This window comes from Papilio xuthus, unplaced genomic scaffold (assembly GCF_000836235.2).
Source record: "Papilio xuthus unplaced genomic scaffold, Pxut_1.1 DF827542.1, whole genome shotgun sequence".
Taxonomy (NCBI): domain Eukaryota; kingdom Metazoa; phylum Arthropoda; class Insecta; order Lepidoptera; family Papilionidae; genus Papilio; species Papilio xuthus.
The window spans coordinates 4,182,849-4,206,883 of record NW_013531107.1 but is presented as its reverse complement, the minus strand read 5'-3'; the positions used below and the strand labels follow the sequence as shown (position 1 = coordinate 4,206,883).

The following is a 24,035-nucleotide window of genomic DNA, read 5'->3' as shown; positions in this document are numbered from 1 at the left end:
ATAAGGACTACGGCAACATAAGTAGGTACTAAACATTTTCGACGCAATTAGTACATTTTTAATGTTCCGTACCTCATAGGGAAAAAACGGAACGTCCGTCCGTCTGTCAAGACCCTTTTTTCCTTATAGTTTAAGACAGAATATACGTCATTGTCCTGCTTAAACATATTTAGCTCTTGCCTGTTGACAACAGATTCACATTGTCCATGCAAAAGGCGGATAAATCACGTAAAGATGTTAGTCATTTGCAATTGTTGAATGATCGTAGTCTATGACTCAATACTCTGGCATTTATATTATTCCTTAGTTGAAGCGGATCTTACAACTTACAAGTAAATATATAATTTATGTTTATTTTTTAAGAAAGTCATCGAAACAAATGAGCTAAATTCGGAAGCTTCAATTGAATTATTCCGTTATAATTTACTATGACAACATATAGTAACTAATATTGTAATAACGATAGAAAAAGTTTTAAGCAATAATAAGAAATGAAAAAAAAAAAAACAAAAGGAAATAAATCTAAGATAACAAATAATAATTATAAACACAGAACAAAAATTAAGATCGCAACAAGAATTAAAAAAAAATCATAAAACAAGCGTAATTAACGACATGCGGTTTTTGCTTACGTTCCGTTAGATCACGCAACTAACAATCATGTATAGAATGATGAAGCTGAGGTAAGGGGAGGGGGGCCAGGGGAGGGGATCAAATACCAGCAGATACAACGAACCAGGAAGATTACAGCCCCAGGTAAACTGACTACGCCCGAGTAACTCGGCACATTCTATAAGGGTCAATGTACATGAGATGTTTTTATTAAAACACACACAAAGAAGCATCTAACACACCTAAAGAAACGTGTACTTAATGTGTATTCCCCTTATTAAAATGGCATACTATAAACTACAAACAATGATCCAAATGTAACTATTTGTATGTAATCATGAAGGTTTTAGGTATTGAAGTCTATAAGATCAGAAAAGAAAGAAAATTAGAGGTCCGAAAATTTTAAATTACTTTTAAATAAATACTTAAAGCAATAGTCATTAGTCATGTGACCGAAGTCAATTTCAACTGAATTAACTATTGTTCATAGAAATAAAGCAGTGTAAAGAATAGCTGATACTTCAACTTTTGTTCCATTTAAACACTTGTAAACATGACGGTCAACTAAGATCTAGCATATAAAATAGAAAGAAATATTGGCATGTAACACGTTCAATGCCACGCGATTTTCACGTATGAAAGTGAACTAGGAAAGCACGATTTGGTGGCACTGAACGTGTTAAAAGTTAATAATACTCTATATCAATAATCTACTAATCAGTAACAAATTGTTGTAATATTAACCTAATATTCACTACTTGAATATTAATAGGTAGTACAAAAATCTCATCGCTGTATTAATTTCAAATCCGAACAGATAGCTACAACTTTTTAACATAGACGCGTCATGTGAGATTGACGTCACGCGACCGAACACCGAATAGACACAAGGTTGTAAAATTATCAGTGACTTGTGCATGTGCGAATGAATATTCAATTATCAATAAGGCGACACACGTATTGTCCGACTTGGCTTGGTATGCGGTCCGCTTACATTTCTAAATACCTACTAATCGAAAGGCGCGAGATTTGACATAGAACTGTGTTGAGCTTACAGCGATTTACATACTTGTAAGCATTAATAATAGTCATTTACATGGAGAAATAATTAATAGTTATACCATAGCTTCAAAGACTAAAACATATTGCATTAAGGGATAAGTATAACACTATTCAAATTTTATATCTGCTTGTGTTCGATGCGAGTTCAAATCTGTGCAAATAGAAGCCTACTGGAAGATTTGCACATGTATGTTTTCCAAACCTCAACATCACTTTTCGCCCTGCTAATACCAAAATTGTGTTAAGTTTGGGTAACACTATACTTTAATTTGCTATTCTAATAATTTTTTAAAGTGAATCTTATTTTTCTCGCAAGAAAACAACAAACAAAATCGATTAATATTAATACTAGTGAAACTGATTCTTCTAAATGTGAAAGTTTTTTTGTTTAAAATCACTCTTTCCCAATATGGAGTCGCATCACCATAATCTATTTGTGGGTAACATTTCACTTTAATTGGAGAATTACGTTTCCATTATTCTTAATTAAATCTATAATTAATATTTGTGATCGAGGCCAAATATCATTAATAATAATTAATATTTTTTATTAATAAAGTTAGAAACTAAAATAGCAATTTATTTTTACTTTATCAAAAGATTAATGTTTAATTAGAAATAAAATATGTTTTCAATTTTGTGATTTTTGTATATCTTGTTTTAGACATTATTAATTACAATCCTTTGGCGCGAATGACGTGCTTTCGTTACAAAGTCTAGTGTCAGAATGAATGTCGAGGGGACAAAAACGTCGTTTTAGTAAAGCTACTATTGAGTCAATACTGGCTCATTTCCAGATTTTCTTCCTTACACTTGTAATCACGTTAAATTATTACTATTCAAGTGAACTCAACATAATAAAACTAAAAGATAATGACAGGAAAAGAAATCCATTCCCTTATTAGGCAATATTATATTAGTATATACTAGGAGCATATAGCAAGCCCAGTTTAGTAAACCTCCCAGCCACATCGAGATTTCATAGCCAAACAAGACAACATAGAGAAAGTTGAAACCTCGTCCTTGTTGAATGCGCGTTTACAGTAAGTGTTGCTAATTTCGTAAGTATTTGTAAGTAAACTTACATACTGTTTGATCTGTACTGAAACCGGTTTGCCTATGCCTTACTCGACGTTTTTTTCTGACATATAATAACAATAAAATATACTAAGTCTAATTTTTTATACCAAATTAATAAGAATAGCGAAATTTAAATGTTAAAAAAAAGAACAAATGTAGCGACCTTAATTTATCTTTATCTAGGAAGCCAGTCACTTATATTTGAGAATTAATAGAGAAATCAATTATTATAAATCTTGTATTCATCGACAACTAAACATACTAGAAATATCTAATAACGTATTAAATATTCAGGTTTGAATCTTACTATCAACTATTTAATAAGCACCTTATAACACTTTCATTTGGCAAAGGAAAGTCAACTGTTACTAAGGTCACATGTCAGACTTTTGAGGTTAACTTGAATGCTGGAGTAAAGTTTCAAATATACTTGTCTCTTTCATTGATTATAGGATAAACAGAGAAAGATTATTACTATTTAACTGCAACTTGTATTTTATTTATCGACGTATTTACGACGGATTCGGTACGATTATGTAAACGCTTGTATAAAACATCTTGTTGTCACTCTTACACTTTTTAAAAATATAGAGACGAGAGAGAGAGAATATACGTATATTAATATTAAAAGATAGAATTTAAAGAAAAATAAAAACAAAAGACGTTGATAATGAGATATTTCTATGTAAAATTAAATCAGCATTCAAAATGAAATTGTAATGCAAATGTGGTCAATATAAATACAAAAATATTTTAATTAAAAGATTCTAATTGAAAAAAAAAACCAAAAGTATACATAATCATAGGTTACGAGAACATACGAATGCAAAAAAAAGGCTCGAGACGAACAAAACGGCCTTCACTTCATGACGAGGCATGAAGACGTTTATTCGATGTTAATTTTAAAGATTTGCTTCCTGTTAAAATTAATTTACGAATTAAATGCGTAGTCTCTAGAATGAAGATTCAAGTAATCTTATGTCGATGTTAATTATATTACAATACTATTGATCAATAAGTCTAACAAATAAAAAATACAGGTCTCTTTTGGCGACAAATATCCATGAAAAATATGACGGCTGATTGAGATGCGTGAAAGATTAGTTCATACTGTATAAACCCTTCATAGGAACCAGAGATGGTTGGTGATGTCTCAAAAATACCCTTTAACTGACTGCTCTTATAACAGAAGACACGAGTTAATTTTTTAAATTATTTTAGTGTACAATAGTAATAGATACGTTATAAAATTATTCATTTTACAATAGTCACATTTATCAAGAAATGAAACATATATTTTCACTAAAATTCTAAATTGTCTTACTAATGTCAATAATGTCTGCGGAAAGGTTCGCAGTAACATAAGAACACGTATGTAACCAGAAGTTCATCAACACAGACGAAAATTTAAATTTTCTTTGCATTCCTATTGTTTTATGCATGTGTATTATATACTAGATGGTTATGTGCATTATTACGCAAAAAGGAAGTCTTAAACTTTGTATGTTGTTATGTAAAATTATAATGACTTACACCATGGCAAATTTGTATATTTACAACTGTTCAGGTCATGGTTTTATGAACATGTTTATACGAAAATTACAGTAATAAATACATCGTACATATATAGATAACAGGAAAGAAAATCCATGATGGCCGCGACAACGTGTCACTTTTCCCGCCAACCGACCATTGACCGGTCTCACTTTCGCGCCACTTTTCCGCCTCACTCTAAATGGTCTGTCATTCGCAGCTACACTTTCGACATGTGTACGGGATGCGAATTTTTAATAAGGCACATTTTTAATTGATTTCTCATTGCCAAAATTGGCGTCCTCAAATGATACGATAAAAGTTTTCATTCATTGCTTTCTCTATATCAAGAGGAATCAAATGCTAACCACCTATTCCAAACTAATCAAGTTAAAATCTCAGAAACTCTGAACAAGTTAACTCTATGTAAGTAATACAAACTTGAAAGCAATTGGAACGTGATTTCGTGAATGCCGTTGGCAATAGCCACGGAATCTCTTTGAGATCCAACACACGCGTGCATTGATACGTAATCGGGTTAGCGTGTTGCCGCACCGGCCAGACTGTTGATACAAAGACATTAACATGAGGTGGACGAATTGTTTTATATCCAGAAGCCGTAGCATAGCTTAGCATCCCTAAATACTAAAGATATCCCTTGGAATGATCTAAGGTTAGCCTTAAAAGTTTGAGAACCGCTGATCTAATGTAACTAAGATCTAGATAGCACTTAGAACTTTATTGAGTTATTTTCTCTTGTTAGAGGTAATTTTCTGCAACAAATCATTAAATAATTACCGATATATCTATTTGTAAGACATATACAATTGCTTTGCGTGCGGTTGTGCACTGAAAGTTTGCCGTTGTACGAACGTTGAGAATATAAAAAACAATTCATACTTACTTTGTCCTCACTTGTTGCAAATATACCATGTAAATATTGAACGCGGAATCATTCGAATACGTCCAGTGTATTAATAGGTGTGTGTCTATGTGTATTATAATAAAAGTATGTAAATATAGCCGCATTCCAGTTTAACAAGACCTACATACAGCGTGCTGTGATGAGTTTGAAAACCGGATTAGAACAAACGGGTCAGTATGAAACTGCCAAACTAAAACCAGTATACTAAATGGGACCGTACGGTATAGAGCCAAGCCCGTGTATGACGAATTGAGACAGACATTTACATTACTATGATTTAAATGTAAATTAATTATGTCAAAAAAAAAATTACAACAAACACACTGAAACTCATTGCATAAATAAATATCCACTTATCTAAAATCTAGATTAAGAGTAGGTACTAACGCCTATAAGACAAGCCCACATCTACCTCAAGAAGCAGAGTCCCAAGAATTTGTAATTTTTTTGTGGAACAGTCATTTTTAATAGAAAATTAACAATCAATCTGACATTTGAAAGAACAAGTAGCCTATAAAAATTCAATGAACGGACACTATGAGTAAGTGGGACAAACAAAATTTAATGTAAAGAAGACAACCGACTAACACACATCGTGAGGCATACCTTCACGGTGCAGGAACGTTACAAAACGAATATAGGCTTAGTCGACCGGCGTTTGCGAAACGCTTAACGATTGCTTCGTATGTTCGTCGGTTTTGTAATAGAAACCTGACGATTATCCGTCCATATAATTGGTGTAAAGAGTAGCTGTAAGCTCTCTTTATAAATTAATACATTGGTCAAACATCGTTTGGGAAAAACCAATAATACTGAATGTTACGATCAATTTATTTTACTAGCAACTTCAACTATTAAGAAGAATTCATTTCGTAGTTTTAGACATTATTAATTACAATCCTTTGGCGCGAATGGGGCGCTTTCATTACTAAGTCAAGTGTCAGAATTATTAGTGAGGGGACATAAACGTCGACATTTTAGTAAAGCTAGTGTTGCCCCAGTATACCGGCACAGTGTCATATTTTCTTCCTAACAGTATCAATATTGGATTTCGTACAATTAAATACAAATTCTCATAATTATCAATGCAAACAAACAGCTGATACAAAATTAACCATACACCACACGTTTAATACTCGAGTATTAAAATTCACAAAGATAAGACTTTGTGATTAAGCTGTTATTAACGATGCAAGGTTGAATCCTCACAATGGAACATTTCAAGGATACTACGATCAGTTTATAGCGCTTTAAAATACATGTTACGATCTCTTAGTGCGTAAATATTGACACAGATACCGAACTGCGGACGTAAAACACAAACAAGCTACATAAACTCTATATTAACGGATAAATAGAATTCATATTACTCATCCACGATAACAGACATGACAAAGATGACGTCACAGTAGCACGACTGGAATAAAACAAAAGACAGAACATTATTGGAACAGGAGTACATGATGACATGGGAGTATTGTACATTGATTCTTAAGCCTGTAGCAAACTGAAGATTGTTAATCACCGATGGTGTGTTATTTAATTCCTTTTATAAATACTGACGGCATTGATTGTTTGATACAATGATGAGCAAGCGACTATTAAATCGGTGAAAATAATAGCCGTGATGTCATTGCAATCTTCATCACGGACAACGCAATACGAATAAGACTCGTCATACGAATATCGCAATAAGATACAGGAAACCTTTAATCGCGACTGTCGCTGGTTGCTTCTTCGAAATCAATGAAATTTAATACACTCCATACGAAGTTGATTATTCTTAAATCAACAGTAGGTACTGAGTTAACCAAATCTAATCAAGACGTCATTTATTAATTTGGTCATTAAAATTAAATTAAAGTTCGAAGACAATTGCACCTTAAGGAGATTTTTAAAAAGATTAATATTAGTTGTAGGATATCGTTCATTGTAGTAACAAGGATGCTGTATAATCTGTGGCAAGTGGGCAGAGGTATTTGGTTAAAACGATAATTGGAGATCATGTAAGAACTAACTAGACTAGCTGTCGCAAGTAACTCCGATCGCGCGCATTAAAAAAATTCTTAATGATTAGTCTTTGTTCTTGACCTTGATAAGTTGAACTGTTCCGGAGATACCTTCAAACATCCATCCATAAATCTAAACATTCGCATTTATAATGTTAGTAAGATATGACATGAAAATATTCTTTTAAAAATCCAAACCAATTACGTCTCTTTTAACTGAGACCGGTACTGAGTACAGAATACACAATACAATTACGTTTGATTATTGACAATTTTACTCAGAGATGGAACAAAGGATTGAGCCTTGTGACGTCATTTCCTCACAACACGTATCAATGACTTGTACGGTGTTGATAAATGAAAACAGTTACAGCATTCGCAACATTTTCTGAGTTTGCTTCAGGCGATGTAATAACGAAAAATAACAATTGACTATTTGATTATGGGTAATGTTATTGTACAGTCGGGTATCTTTTAAGTTTAAAGTTAAGAATGTGTATATTAGAGGAAGTTTGAAAGTAGAACCAGTGATCGAGAAATCGAAGAGTAAAAGGTTAGCGTGGTTTGGACATGCTATGTGAAGGGATGATGATGATATAAGCAAAAAAGTAAAGAGATTGAATGTGGATGGCTACAAAGGTAGAGAGAGACCAAAAAAAGTGAATGACTGTGTGAAAGAGGATATGAGTAGGAAGGGAATAGATTCAGATATGACGGCTGATAGAGATGTGTGGAGTAGTACATACTGCACTGACCCTCCATAGGGATAAGAGCAGGTTGATGATGGAGATGATGATGATGGGCCGAAGTATTCAAACTTTGAATAATTTAAATGACGCTTTTAAGAAAGTTTGGAGATAAAAGTGTGGAGCGTTCAAGAATAAGGTAATTAGTCTGTAAATGGATGATTGAAAAATCAGACTAAATCATTAAGAAATCTATACTACATTTGGCATATTAAATTTTGTCTATTAAAATTACCTTATACCTTATACGGATCTATGTTAAGGAACAAATCTAGAACATTCCACGGCCTCGCAGCTACACCTGAATTATCTGATAGGTATGCTGTATTGTTGCTATTGAACTGTATATAAATATAATTCTCTCAGCACAATATAATTATTAGCTTTGTTCGAAATGTTTTGTACGTAAACATGTCTATGAAACATTAGATTCTTATGGTTGATTAATCATTGGTTTCTGAGACCAAAATCTCTGTATACCTAAAACATATCGTCTTCCCTGTTATTATCTTTGAGAAAACATTGATAGCAAAATGGTTTAAATGGGGATTTTTGTCTTAGAAATCCACCGTAAGTCGCAGTAGCACAATCGAAGTTATGTTGGTTTTGTTGAAAAGTTTATTAAGGACATCATTCTTTTTTATGAAGGAGATTAAGATAAAAATATGAGTAGTACCATAATGACGTCTCTGGTTAATCATTTCTTGGGATAAAGAAATGAGTGAATAATGAAATGTCAAATCAATAAGCAGAATTGTAGTTGCTGTGTTGAACAAATAACAATTCCAAAGTCCGATCTGAATTAAGTTGTATAATTATTAATTCTCAGAATATTACATGTACTTATGTAAATATTCTGCGAAGACAGCAATTCAATAGATATACGTTTATTCGAAGTTACTTTCACAGATTTTAAAACGTCTCAAAGATAAATCCGGTTATTTATAAAAATGCTGACAGACAGCCACACCTCGTACTGCATGTTCACACTTACATATAAACTTAAATAAAAGCTGATATGCATTTATTTGGCATTTATATTAGTAAGATAACTGCCAATGTTTAGTTGGATGGATATTTGTTTGAAGGTATCTCCAGAACGCCTTAACAGATTTCTGTGAAATTTGGCATAGATATAGAACATAGTCTATAAGAACATATAGACTAATAATTATTTTTTTTTAATTTCACGCGGACAGAATCGCGGGCAAAAGCTATAGATCTACAATATAACGAGTTGTTAATTAAGATTGTAGCAGTAATGATTATAAAAATTAAAAAACTTTGCGTAATCGGTAATTTTTTTTTCTTCAGTTTTGTATTCAGTTAAAATATTTCACTAATATATCTCAAATTAATGACTGTATCAAAAATATAAATGCATTTGCAAATTAGTTTCACACGTTTTGACTTCGTTTGTTACTAAGTCATCAGTTATACGTGTGGCAAGGTAAACAAAGAATCGTATATCTCCGGTTTTATGCAATATCCAGTAACGTTCGTCTAGGTTATGAATGCTTAGTAACATGAGAACACAAAAGACAGTTCTAAACCTTAATATGAGAACGGTACATGTATTAGGTTGCAATATTTTTAACTAACAAGCTTAGCGGTATTAAACATCATTTAAAAAAACAACCTTGATTAACAATGTTAATTACAATGTTTGATTGTAGAATACAAATGTTAATAATTACTAGAATATATTGGAATCCATTGCGATTTTAAGAATATTGCAATTTTATTAATCATCAAACTTTTAAGTTACTTTGAAGTGGCATTTTGATATCATGACCTTTGTCTTTCCGTATTCTGAATTTAAAAAAAAACAAACGCAGTAAGAGCACATCATTTAACAGATAAAGATTCACACGATGTTGTCACACGGGTTGGAGACCGGTCGTGCTTTGTGGAACGGCGATTTCACCTGCAGAAGCGCCATCGATGCTAAATATCGCCACACTTAATCGAGAAAGTAACGCGGACCGAATGATTTGTAATCGAGAATCGTGTCCGGTGGAATCGATGTATGATCGATGGTAATTGCTCCGGTCTAGTTTTTGTGATGGTCATTCCTGTTTAACACAAGTTGACGGATGATTCATTTTTGAATAATCAAATATTAGATTTATCAGCTGATAAATCTGTCACTTGGATAAAATTGAACATGGAAGTGGTTTATGCAAAAGCTAACCAGTTTAAGAAAGAATTAGGCCATTCAAGTCTAAGTTTACTAGAGATTTAAGTAAATAATAATCATGGTGCTATATTAACGTGTTCTCATACAATGAAGTTAAAAATCAATACAAAAGATTTGATTTACAAATGTTCTTGCATGATTCGCAGACATTAAATGGTGCGAGACAACAAGCACTTAATCCAGTGTTGCCCAACAAGTGAATTGCCAACGAATAACAATGTGGATTTCACATACAAACGCACACACATGCAGCACACATACACACATTTATTGACAGCCAGTTTTGACAGTTTGATTCATTAATTTGACATTACGAAAGCAATTTAAAGAAGCCGACACATAAATTGCGTGGCTTAATACTACAAGGCTACAAGTTAATAATTGCTACGTGTGATTCTGACATTGGTAAATAGAGTTAGTTCCTTATGTTTATTAACATTTTGCGTGATGTAATGTCACATGAAGTATTACTAGATAGACAGTCACATAAATGCCATACAATTTTTTATTCAATTATTAGGAAGAAAATCCGACACTGAGCCTGTTTATGGCGCAACACTAGTCTTACTAAAATGTCGACGTTTATGTCCCGTCACTAATCATTCTGACACTTGGCGTAACGAAAGCGCGCCATTCGCGCCAAACGATTTTAACTAGTAATGTCTAAATACTTAAATTAAAAACTAGACAACCGCTAAGAAGTTATATTTTAAAGACATAATTATTATCACATCAAAAAAAGCTTTGAATATTTGTAAATTTCAAGGTTAAATAAAATTACCGCTATTATATTCTCATTTTACTAATGATTTTATCCAAATTGATAAGTAACCTTTAGATGCTACACGAGTACTAACCTTTCGACTTAAAACATTGATGTATAAAAAATATGATGGCATTTGACAACATTGCTTAACTAATATCTATCAAAAACTGGTGACTCATTAGGTTAAAATTAAAAAAAAACAACTGCTACGTGACGTATCGAAATTTACCGTAGCATTGTATTTCAGGATTGCGTAAATAAAATTAATAATTTAGTAAGTTAATGTAAAAAGAAAAATGTATGAATGTCGTATTTTAGCCATGTACCTTATTTCAAATAATTCCATGATAAAATTATATACAAAATCACCCGGAATAAATACGATTAAATTATACAGTGTGTATTCAAATTATGTTTTTATATGCCTTTAAAACATATTAAAATGAAAATCTTTTGTCTACATTTGTGTAATACAAGACCTTATTGTGATCGTGTGATCGATGAAAAGTGTCATAACAAAAGTTATTTGGAGGTCAAGGCTGTGACCTTACTTTAAGAAAATCTGTAGGCGACAACCTCAAAGTACATAAATCTGTAGGCGACAATCTCAAAGTATATAAATCTTTGGCACTTTCTAAGATTTTTCAATTGTTTTTCCAATCCTTACTTCACTTTTATTTAGCAACTTTAGAGAACTTGCAGATGCGTTGCTGGCCGTTAAGAAAAAATAAACTCATTTCTTGTTGGGAATTAAAAATAAGATAAGCGAAAATGTATGAAGGTCGATGATTCGGTTACGTTAAAAAGAACGGATGTGTTCTATTAAGGTTGCTTGTTAATTAAATTATAAGGAAATACACTCTAACGTTAACAGAGTAGTGTGAAATTGATAATTAAACTGTGACAAGGTAAACTATACAAAATAATTAGCGTCAATGCCGATACCATACGACCTAGACATTACTTTGTGAGTTCAGGTAAATAGAAATATTTAGGCTCAAAGCAAACAAAACTGAAATTAAATTTAATCTTTCTAAAAAAAAAACTCGGTTCGTGCGCAATAAAAGACAACACTTATTTAATAGCTTATGTGTTCTTCCAGATTATGTTCTATATCTACGGCGCATTTCATCGAGACCCGTAGAGCCAGTCTGGAGATTCCTTCTAAGAAACATCGATCCATAGATTCAAATATTCGCAGTTATAAGAAGCAAGATAAGCTATAGATCTATATAAAGTTGGTAAGATGCAATAATATTGAAGGTGAGTGTCGAACAATGAGCGATCTTCTATAATATGATAAGGAAGGCTGAAGGCAAATGCTGGGTCAATATTTGCATATTCATTTATCGTATCCGAACGTGACATATCCATATGTAACGTCAAACCTTGACAACTAATAAAGAATTCATCACGTTTCTATTTATACATTGTAATACTATATGCGCATGTATAACTTCTGGTTTTCTGGATGTGCGAAATATTTTAGAATAGGAATCCGTCACAGTTAAATACTGTCGGCCTTTAGAGTTAGAGTTACTGTTAGTACCGAAAGGCACCAGTTTTATTATGAACGTGGCATTGATTTGATATGGACATGGTTTGTTCCTTTAAAAAATTGAGCAGCTATGTTCACAGCAAGAAAATGAAGCATTTAATCCTAGGTAGGCTATAAAAAGCTGAGTGAAGATTAGTTTCGGGGACAAAAATCTTTATATAAAACATATATCGTCATCCCTGATATCTGAAAATCTTTGACAACACAGAGATATCTAAATATTTTAGAAACAAAAATGTTGGTATGAAAAACCCACGGTAAGTCTCATCATTCCGCGTAGTTATGACGAATGAATTTAAGTGTCTCATTAGTCTATAGGAAAAGGAAAAGTAGCGCACAACGACCTCGTATGGCCTAGACCTTCCATCAGTATTGAAAATACATATCCAAATTATGGTAACCAATGTAAGCCGCGTACGAGCCTTGAAAACAAATGAAAAACCTATTGAAACTCAATTAACTTTCCAATACTCAATGTATGGTAATATGAAAAGGACATGGTTAACACAATACGGGAATTTAAACTTTATGTTCTAGACATCTAAGCTTAAATTACAATGTATTCAATCGTCTACAAGATTTAAATACCTGCCCTGAGGATAGTGTAGAGTAATCAGAGTGTACTCCGCCTATTGATGATGTGTAATTTTCTACGCTCAGAAATAGACAACGGCTCTTTAGAATCGCTTACTCTGTGTACCTTTCACACCGGTTTGCGGTGAAACTATAGCCATCTCACATACGAAACGAAAAAATCTTTAAAAAAAAACGAAAGTAGCACTAACGGCATGAATAATTAAAAACATTAATGCATTTGACTTCCGTGTTTTGATACAAATTTTTAACTTCTTGAGTTTTTTAAAATATTTGTTGAAAAACATATTTAATTTAGAATAATGAACCTAAAAGATTATTTTGAAGATTTGATTGAAGACAAATACAATATCTGGTCTATGTAAAATTATGATAGTTATTTTCTTTCCTAATATCTTATATATAAAATTCTCGAGTCACAATCTTCGTTCCCATACTCCGGTTTGTCCGATTCTTATAAAATTTTGTGAGCATATTGAGTAGGTCTGAGAACCAGCCAACATCTATTTTCAATCCCGCGCGGACGGAGTCGCGGGCGACAGCTAATAGTTATATAAAAAAGTACAAAGCATCAAATATTAAAATACCACTGTTACAAATACAGTTCACATTTCATACACTAAACTATATTGTTAAACATGGAGTACATCTAGGAAAAGGAACTTTATGTCAGTAATCATAAAGTTTAAATTAGCAATACATATTGTAAACCTCATTATACACTCCAATAGCTTGAGTAATTAACATGCAACTTAATAATTAGAATAAACACTATGGTTTACGTGTTATTGTAAAACCATTGGTTAATTGGAACGATGATTATTAATTCTTGGTAACATCTAAATTGTTTTTATTACAAGGAAAACTATATTTGTTATTTACTTATATTATCAAGTATTGGTTACATGCTAGTTATGTTTATTTACTTATTTTTTACATTAAAAAAAGAGTTAAATGTTGTCGGAAATGTATCACACAAAACACTGAGGATAGTCGATAGTAAAATTGAAATCGAAACAAAACACTGTATAGATAACAAAGCTATATGGAACCAAAACAAAAGATAGCTCACGAAAACAAAGATAGACGCTCTAGGGTCCCCATATATAAACTTTAAAATGTCAACGGAAACATCATTGTCGCCGATTAAAATGCCTATCATTCCAACTGTTTGCATCTGTGTCAGACTTTATTAAAAACGCAAACTAACCTGTAGGCGGTCTCTCCTTGGGGTAGCAGACTCGGAAGAGGCCGCGGGTTCGTGTGTAGAAGTAATACTTGTTGTTGAGACTCTCCAGTATCGCCTGAGAGTTGTCCGTGTTACTCGTCACGTACGACTGAAATAAAACAAACACGTCAGCAATTTTAGAACAAATACCTACATATTACTAACAAACAACGTAGATACAGGATGAATTGTAATACTAAAAATTAAAAAAAAAGTGTTTTGAATTATATTTTATTGGAAGATTAAGTATTTTAATTTTATGGCATTCTGGATCAGTACATTCGTTGTCCCAATTTTTGCAGTCGCTAAAATATGCCATGAGATTATAATAAAAGTGTGTGATTGTTGTTAATCCATTAAAATGAGCTTTAAAAATATTTGAACACGTTACAAACCGAAAATTTAATCGAACCCTATCTAATCGTAAACCTTACAACGAAGTCGGATCGACGAAGGATAATTATAAAACCGGTTTTGTTCCGGCATTCCTGCTTCGGCTGTGAATAATCGATTATTGAAACCGACTCGGAAAGGATAACTTTATAAAAGATTTTAAAATATTCATCCTTATCGTGGGTTTCCACTGCGATATTGTTGCTCTTATTCTCTTTAAAAAGGTAAGAGGATATTTTTGTATAGGTCTTTCAGTGGAGTTAAACCGTGTTTAAAAGAAAAGCACTTAGTAAACATAAGCCAGTACTGAAAGAATAATATGACTTTAATTTAGATTCTATTTATCATTTTATATTTGCTTTGCAAACACGTTACAATGGGCGCCACGGATTGTGGCGGACATATCGTATTGCAAATAGTTGCAAAATAGTCTGTAGTCAAGTTCACTCACAACTATTTAGGTTGCCAGTCTAAAGCGAGGGCGTAAGGTATGGCGAATGGAACGTGAAATATTAACATTGACTTCATTTAAATTAACTTATATTTCGGTGTATCAACGGAAATATTTTGTAGTAAAGTACCGTTGCGAGTCCTTGATAAAGTGAATGTTTGAATCCGGTCAAGCGAAGGTTCATCAGTTTACATCCGATTATAAACTGAAAATTTTTAACAACCTGAAAACTAATGTATTAGTCAAAAACTATTTACATTTTCATACACAGTATTTACTTAAGTCTACATCGCTGCTTATATAAATATTGCTAATTTTAATTATCTATTTCGGAATTAATCCACCATATTGTTTTATTTTGTTTGCTTAACAGAAATCAATTTTATTTTAGCCGTGTTCTTTACGTGGAAAAGAAAGTACAGTGTAAGGAAAGTACAGACATTACGTTGAATAAATTATTTGCTTTCTATACACACGTAATTTGATATATTACTCATATCATGAGTATGTTTTATAACGACAACCAGATAACACCTGTTGTATGAATGTGGAAGTCAACTAAGTATGTGGATACAGGATGTAAAGTAATACATGTTTACCCTTTTATGTGCTTTAGACTTATTTACTAAACGTACGTCAGTGAATGAGATAAAGGAACAAAGTATACATTTTTATATCAAAAAGCTGTTACGAAGTGATTTTTTAGCAAAACACAAAAGCTAAGAAAACCTGATATCATTTGTTATAAAGTAATATTTAGACCTAATTCAGTGGTCGTTTGACTTATACAGAATATCTGACCATATTGAGAATTGTAAATTATTGGCAAATTTTTGTTCATTATTTATATTTCTAGTACCATTCCAACTAAGGTCTAGTCTAGGATATGCTTTACGATATTAAAAGGATTCGAACTGTCGATGTGTTCGGAAATCCGTACCCTTAACCATTAGACTATTGGCGCTACCTATGTTTACTTATACGTATTTAAATCTTGTAAAGCAATAAATAATATTCTTGAAACATCCGTTTTCCGTCTCAACGCATTTTAATTATTCCATGCATATGCGCATTTACGAGTGCATTAAACGCAGGAAAATTAACTGACGTAAATAGAGTAGAGTAATTAAAAAGCAATTCAATGCAACTGGTAGATGATAAAAAAGGATATTAGATAAACCAGAGCACCGAGTAATCATGAGAGTGTATTTTTTTCTATAAATTATACAGATTTAGAGCGAATATTGCATTTACAAATATTGTAGTGCTATCAAGCCTCCTATCGAAATCTTAGATGACGATGATTGGATATATTAACTAGCTGTCGCCCGCGATCCAAACTGCGTGGAATTAAAAAAAAACATAATAAGTAGCCTATGTTATCTTCCAGACTATGTTCTACATGTATCCCAAATTTCATCAAAATCCCTTCAGTCGTTCTGGAGATACTTTCAAACAAACATCAATCTATCCATCCATCTAAAGTTTCACATTTATAATATTAGTAAGAAGTAAGATAAGATTATTGTTACAGGTTATTATTAGGTATTATAAATTATGGGACGGTTTGCATTTCGACAAGTCCTCCTTACTAACCGCTCTTTCCTATTTTATATTAACATCTTTCAAGGTTACATTCAGTTTAGTTCCGTTCAACATATTTGCTGCATATCATGTTTCTCTAAAAAAAGATCAAAGAAAATTAAATCCATTTAATAAACCATACATATCAAGCAAGGAGGTCCGATCATAACATAGTTGGGAGTCGTGTACCGCGTATTGGTATTCACGAGCAATGACACACGATCTAGGATCGTGTTAGTGACGGTTCAACAAACCGGTTGCAATGATGACTGACGGCGGGGGAAGGGTTGGAGGGGGTCGACGTGCCTAGGACTGGAGTGGAAGGTACAAAGAATAGGTTGACCAGATGTTACTTACATTTTAATAACATTTTATAATCATACGTAGGCTGCATTCGTGACTATATTTTGGCATCTGTCATACATGTAGAAATGTATATTTTTTCAACTGTTTAATATATACATAAATATATACTTATAAACCTTTACCATATTAATATTTAAACAGAGAAATAAGTTGCTTGAACTATCATAATTGCGCTTTTGAGTAGTCTTTATTACGAAGTATGTACTTATGTGTTAAAAAGTCATATAAAAATAGAAACATAGTTACACCCTAACCACTCTTGTCTCTAAGAAGCGACTATGGCGTAAGTGACTCTTATCTTAAAAGGGATCTGTGTGTGATACTATGCAGATTTCAGTTAGAAAAAAAAACAGAAAACATGCAAAAGAATCACGAAATTTTTACACGAACATACCTACATGATTCACGTTAGTTTATTTATTTTGTTTTGTCAATTGTTGATTTACGTGTATTTGTGTTTGCGTCATCGGAAATTTAATCTATTTGAATATTAGTGTTACATTAAATCTTTGTTCCATAAAGTTCACTCTCATTTTCACAGTTCGTTCGTCAATATTGCACAGAGCACAAAGTAAAAACAATTTGACATACTTTATTAACAAGCGAAAAGGCAAAAATTTTACTGTCACACTTAGTTGCGAGCAATCGATAGTTTTTATCGAGAGACGCAATGACTTTAATCGAATTCCCACGACAGATTTACGTAAATAGAACGCCTTTGATTATATTTTGTATCGTAACGTAAGAGAATAAAAGCCCTTAGTAAAAAAAACAACAGCAACCCGAGTGATCAGGCAACGAAGCGAGACGTTCTTTCAACTCGAGTTCATCGATCGGTTTTTCTCGTGTTAACTATCGACTTGTAGTTATCGATGGGAAAGTCAAAGAAAGTCGCAAGCGTTCATTACAAGTTACAACTAAACATACTTATACGATTACGAGCAAACATATAAAGCACAGTCAGTATCTTTAGTGTCCCCCCAAAACCGCCAGTCAGAATAAAAAGGAGGTGCCGTAGAAATCTCGACAAGGGAGCTGCCAGCGGCATAATACCTAAAAGAAATTACGATCACAATAACAACAAGTAAAAGCCGATAACAATTTCGAGAGGACACTTCAGAAAATTATCTTTGTATACATTTATTTCAGAGTTTAAAATGACCACAATCTCACCTTTCAAATCTATTCTAATCGCGAAATAACAATATAATTATAAAAAGCTTTAACGACACCTTTTCCCTGATGGGATGTTTAGAAACAAACAAGTTAATTAAGTAGTATTCGGTCAGTGTCGACACACATCCCACGGCCACCTGTCATTATGTCTACTTGCCCATTGTCTAACAACTTTCGCTACGAGCTTACTTTGCTACTGTTTTCTATTTGGTTCTTAGCAGCATCTTAGCTAAGTATAATTGCCGGTCAACTTATAACAGTAAACCTCGAATAAGACATATAATTTTGGGATTACACACAAAATATATAGAAGTCCATGTTTCACATAAGGTTACTTACTCCCGTTGATATCTTTTATATGGGCGTATCGATTAGAAATTAAGTGAAATGTGGACAAAGTTTTGGCCAGAATTATCACTATTTTACAGCAAACTTACGCTTTACTTAAGAAACAAATAGATAAATTTAAAACGTTAAATAAATATAAAATGCAGATTATTTACTAATACTTTTTTACCATTCCAACGGAGCTTGAAACCAAAATATACCACAATTATACAAAAAACTTTAACGGGTTTTAAGATGCATTGAACGCACACGAAACGCGTCAGGACAATGGCCGTGATATGAGGTCAGATCCTGCGCATACGCCGGGACAAGCTCACCTTGCAATGCCGACGAGCCAGCCACCCCACACACACACGCACTATACATATACAATACCTGCACACATAAACGCTCACCGACATAAAAACTTTTTACATCGTCCCTGTTCAACCGGACCCGTTTAATGTTTTGTTGTTTTTCAAGTTAACCTTTTCAAGGCTGCAACAAGGCTTGCTGCGGTCAAGGAACAAGTGTATTTATAATTTTCTTTGTTTTGTTTGGTGTTTTAATTTTTTTAATATAATCGCTTAATATCTTAAATAACATTTTTTTTGTAAATATAAATAAATATTGTTTCGTAAACAGCTGCAACGGGGAAAATTATTTTTGTTTGAAATAGGAAATTAGTATTTACTTAAGATATCAGTTGGACACATCCATATATGTTGTATGTAGGCATAGACAACACTTTTTAACCTCACTAGTCGCTAAATGGTAAGCTCTCATTGGCGGGATAAAAATAGACAGGCGACACCTGTGTGGATCAAGTATCAAGTTGCCCCATGGAAAATATCAAGTTGAGTTAAACGGAAACGCTTTGGACACATGGCGTTATGGCTGACAGACAGTTATTATGATGCAAACGTTACACCAAATGATGTATCAGTATGAGGACTTAATGTCATAGCAAAATAATTGAAATATAAACTAAATTCTTACAATGTTTAAATTTATGGCAAAATACGAAGTGCCCACATTAATTTTGATATCTGTAAGTAACTCGTTTTAATTTCTTATTAAGTAATTACTACAAAATATCAAATCAACTTAAATGTTACTTATTTTAAAACTCGTGTAAACCAGTCTTAAAAAGTGTATTAACATATTAATTTCTTCCTGCAATACAAATATAAAGTATTCAACCGCGACTGCTTAGGCGGAGAATTAAAAAAACATAATTAGTTGCCTATGTGTCCTTCAAGACTATGTTCTATACGTATCCCAAATGCCATCGACATTCAGCCATTTTAGATACCTTCAAACAAACATCCCAACATTGGCATTTCTAATATTAGTAAGAACAGTATCATCATCAGCTCACTTTACATCCCCACCGACCTTCACACATATCTTTGAATTTCTTGTCAGATATGTGCAGGTTGGATCACGATATTTTCCTCCACCGTAAGAACGTCGAACAAATGTACATATGTAAATCAGGAATCGCAAACACATTAGTAAATGGCGGGATTCGAACCCACGACCTGCATATTGCAAGTCAAGTGCTTGACCCCTGAGCCACCGACGCTCTTAGTAAGAACAGTGTAAGTCACTAATTGCAAATATCTCGTAATAATGAGCACATCGTCGAAAGTAACGTGCCGTACAATCGTGACACCAAGTTTCTCTCGTCATATAGCTTTGACAAACACGCGAGCTATTGAACATATTATGTTGTCATACACATAATTTTAATTACCACATTTTCTTCTATGTTACACACTTAGAAACAATTAAAAGATCTTTAAGTGTGGCAGTTAGTGTCAATTTTCAAAAACTGTCCTTTCGTTTTATATTTTGTACTTAAACAAATGAATATGCATATATATAAAAGAAATAAACTAACGTATGTCGAAACAAAAGACGAAAGGAATGCACGATTATTAAGCGGGAGAGTCAAAGACAATTATGAGAGGATCGTAAAGGAGATAAGAGATTTAGAAACCGTTGGGTCATCGACAATTACTTTATAGTCTGTTAAAAATGGCGGCCGAGCGTTTACGTAAAAGATATTCATATAAACAAAGCTTCACGTAACAAAGAGTCTTACCTAAAAGCTCATAAATACGCTGGAATTGGTATACATAAATAGCCCTATTTACCCAGTTATATATGTATCTTTATAAATCTTTTTTTTTGTGTTAACATTTATTACTTTAAGATTAAACGTATTTAGAAAAGTTAAATATAACTTCAGTAATATTTTTACCCATTTATATTATGAGCATAGACTTTAAGTGTTTTTTAATTAATTACAAGATAATATATCAGAATATTCTGTCTGATACAACCAATTTTTTATGTATCTTAGAGAAATCTACTTCAACTGACTCTTAGTGACCATTTCTTATTCGACAGTCTGACAAATATACTGCAAATATGAAATGTTGGGAAGATGTTAAAGTAAAATATACGAAGACAGAAGCAAACAGTTGTAATCGTGAAAGGCAATAGCTATGATCGCCGACGAACGATGTTCATTAGCTACACTTTCCAAACATTTAAATTCCAAACTATATTTGTTTTGTAACAATTCGCGATTTCCCAATTCCGTTCGCTTGCGCAACAAGTTGTTAAGTTTTTAAGACTATAATTAAAATTATTATATAAACGCGGTGCATCTTACTAATCTTACTTTTTATTAATATTTTAAATGCGAATATTTGGATGGATGGATATTTGTTTGAAGGTATCTCCAGAACAGCTGTATGGATCTAAATGAAATTGGGTATAGTCTGGAAGAACATGGAGGCTACTAAGTTTTTTTTTTTAATACCGCGCGGACGGAGTCGCCAGCGAAAGCTTGTTGTTTTATAAAAGAAAAGAATTTGTAATTAACTGTATGACACTAAAGACAAAATATTTTTTCTTACAAAATTTCAGTTTGTAAATCAGTTTCTTAAGGTGTCAATTTTCGGTCTAACTAATAAAGTTGATTTTAATTACAGGCAATTACGGTCAGCCATTAGCCACGCCAATGACGACATTGCCTCAGAAAACGTTTATTACAGCGCCTCGTACATAATCTTATCTATATAGAATCTTGAAAATGTATTCATCTACATTTTGTAATAGTTCTAAAATTATCTACAAGGAAAATAACCTCTGATTTTAGCCATTTTACATTTAACTGCGATAATTATTGTGCAATTTAAAGAATCTTAATCTTTAAGAAATCTTACTAATATTATAAATGCGAATGTTTAGATAGATAGATGGATGGATTTTTAATTCCGCGTGGATGGTGCCGCAGGCGAGAGCATAAAGCAAAGTTTGAACCAACTGGAGTCGAAAAACATTTGTTAATTTATAAATCTTCTCTTTGCTTATATTTTGAACTCAATAACCATGTCGTAATAACTCTATTATGCTATGATAGAACGTCATTGGTAAATTCTCGAACCCATTAGGATTTTCTTGCTTAGAAATATAAAAAATTTAATTGCTTAAAAATTATATTTTAATTAATAAAATTTCTTATAAATACTTCATATTTATTTTACTTTGTTGTATCAAAAATCGACCAGGAATATTAATAATTTTTATGGTTAAATCGTAATATAATCCTTGCTGGCTTTTCTCACGTTGCAGAATGTTTCCCTCCATTAAATTCATATTATAATACACGGAATAGTAGATTACAGTAGCCGCATCTGCTTTTAGAAGATAAAATTACAGATCCCGTTAAGAAGTACAGCTTAAGTGAAAGCCGAAAGTGAGGAGAATGAGAAATTGCGGTAATGCGAACATAACTGTCTTATGGTGAGATGCATTCCTAAAATTAGTGTAAATTGATTTTATCTTTTGATAAACAAGATGACTATTACATCTTACAAAATACCACAAGGATAGCGACTTGCAAACTGCTATATGTTTTACTACCTGCAAACGAGACTCTGAAGCGTTGAATAAAAAAAACTTAGTCAGTAGCCTATGTGTTCCAGACTATGTTCTACAACTGTACCAAATTTCAATATCAACAAACATACAGCCATCCATATAAATTTTCGCATTTATAATATTAGTAAGATAATCTACGATAAACTTTAATAAAGGCAGCACAAAAACATGTAAAATATAATATTAATATTACTACCATCTCCACTAATGGTGTAGCAATCAGATCGAGAAAATGACGGAAGTCGTGAGAAGTGTCACTGCGAACGCGCCTCGAAAGCAGGTAGCATCTGTATAATTGTTGTGTTCCATTGTTGTGCTTCCACTTGTTACTTGTGCTGATTGTAAGTTTTCACTGACGAAACATCTGTACGAAAACACATTGTCGCCCTCAGGTCTTTGAAAGAATTTAAAGCCCGCTACACACCTTCAGTTTTAACAGTCCGCTTATTCAATTTAAATTGAAGGTGTGATGCGAGCTTAACATGTTTTCCTACAAATTGTTATGATTCTCAATTGTATAATTTCTAAGTAAATAAAAAAGTGATTCCTGTTTACTTTATCTATTTTTTTCATCAATGTAATCCGTACAAAATGAGATCCTGGGAAAACCTAAAGATTTACCAAAGGGACGAAGTTTTTTTCGACAAAATGACTTTACCGTTTAGTCAGGGAATAATCGTGACGTCCGGTCTTTCGGCAGGTAGCTAGGCCACGGAAATGTATTCAAGAGTTTTTTTTGACGACCACACATATAGGACAATTGTTTTCTTAATTAATATATAATATACATTTTTGTACAGTTGTTTCTACGGTGTAAACTATTGCAATATATTTTGTTTACGTGCCTGTAAAATTAAATTAAGTTTTATTGAAATATGAAAATATAGTTGAATGGAAAAAAAGCCTTTGTAAATGTTATATACATGAAGCAATTCCAACATTACCGGTTTTTATTTTGAACGTACAAAATTTTACGGTGATTGAAAATTGTTTGTTCGTTTTTTTTTTCATTCGTATTCATTTTTTTACGTTTTCACATCTAGTATGTAAAGCTTTTTCAAGCAAAAACCTGTATTTTACGATGTGATACCGTGTTTTTCTAAATAACTTCCTATACAATGTAAAAACCATTTAGTGTGTAATGAGTAGAATAAAATAAATAATAAACATATTAATATCAAAATTTATGTTATCAAATTATTAAAATTAAGAGAAAATTGCTGTTTAAATTGAAGTTTATCAAGATTCAAAAATTCAACAAAATATGTCGTACAGAAAAATTTAATTTTAACTAGGCGTTGTACCCTCGGCGAACAAGATCGGAGCATGTTTACATTAGTAATATGCAGGGGCTTGGTCAGACTTCCGCCGCACACATTCTCTGACAAATTTTCGTCACTTTCACAATTCGATTTCTCTCGCACTTTACGACTAAGACGCATCATCGAACTGTTTAACTTGAATA

The 24,035-nt window shown here is 32.5% G+C and overlaps 1 protein-coding gene across 2 annotated transcripts in view; it reads right to left on the bottom strand.

Moving 5' to 3' along the window:
- Positions 1 to 24,035, bottom strand: part of LOC106119066 (uncharacterized) — a 32,881-nt gene that overhangs the window by 6,520 nt on the left and 2,326 nt on the right. For both annotated transcript variants that reach the window (XM_013313916.1, NM_001312410.1), the window contains 1 exon segment: positions 14,296 to 14,422. In XM_013313916.1, the coding sequence (XP_013169370.1) occupies positions 14,296 to 14,422 (127 nt within the window).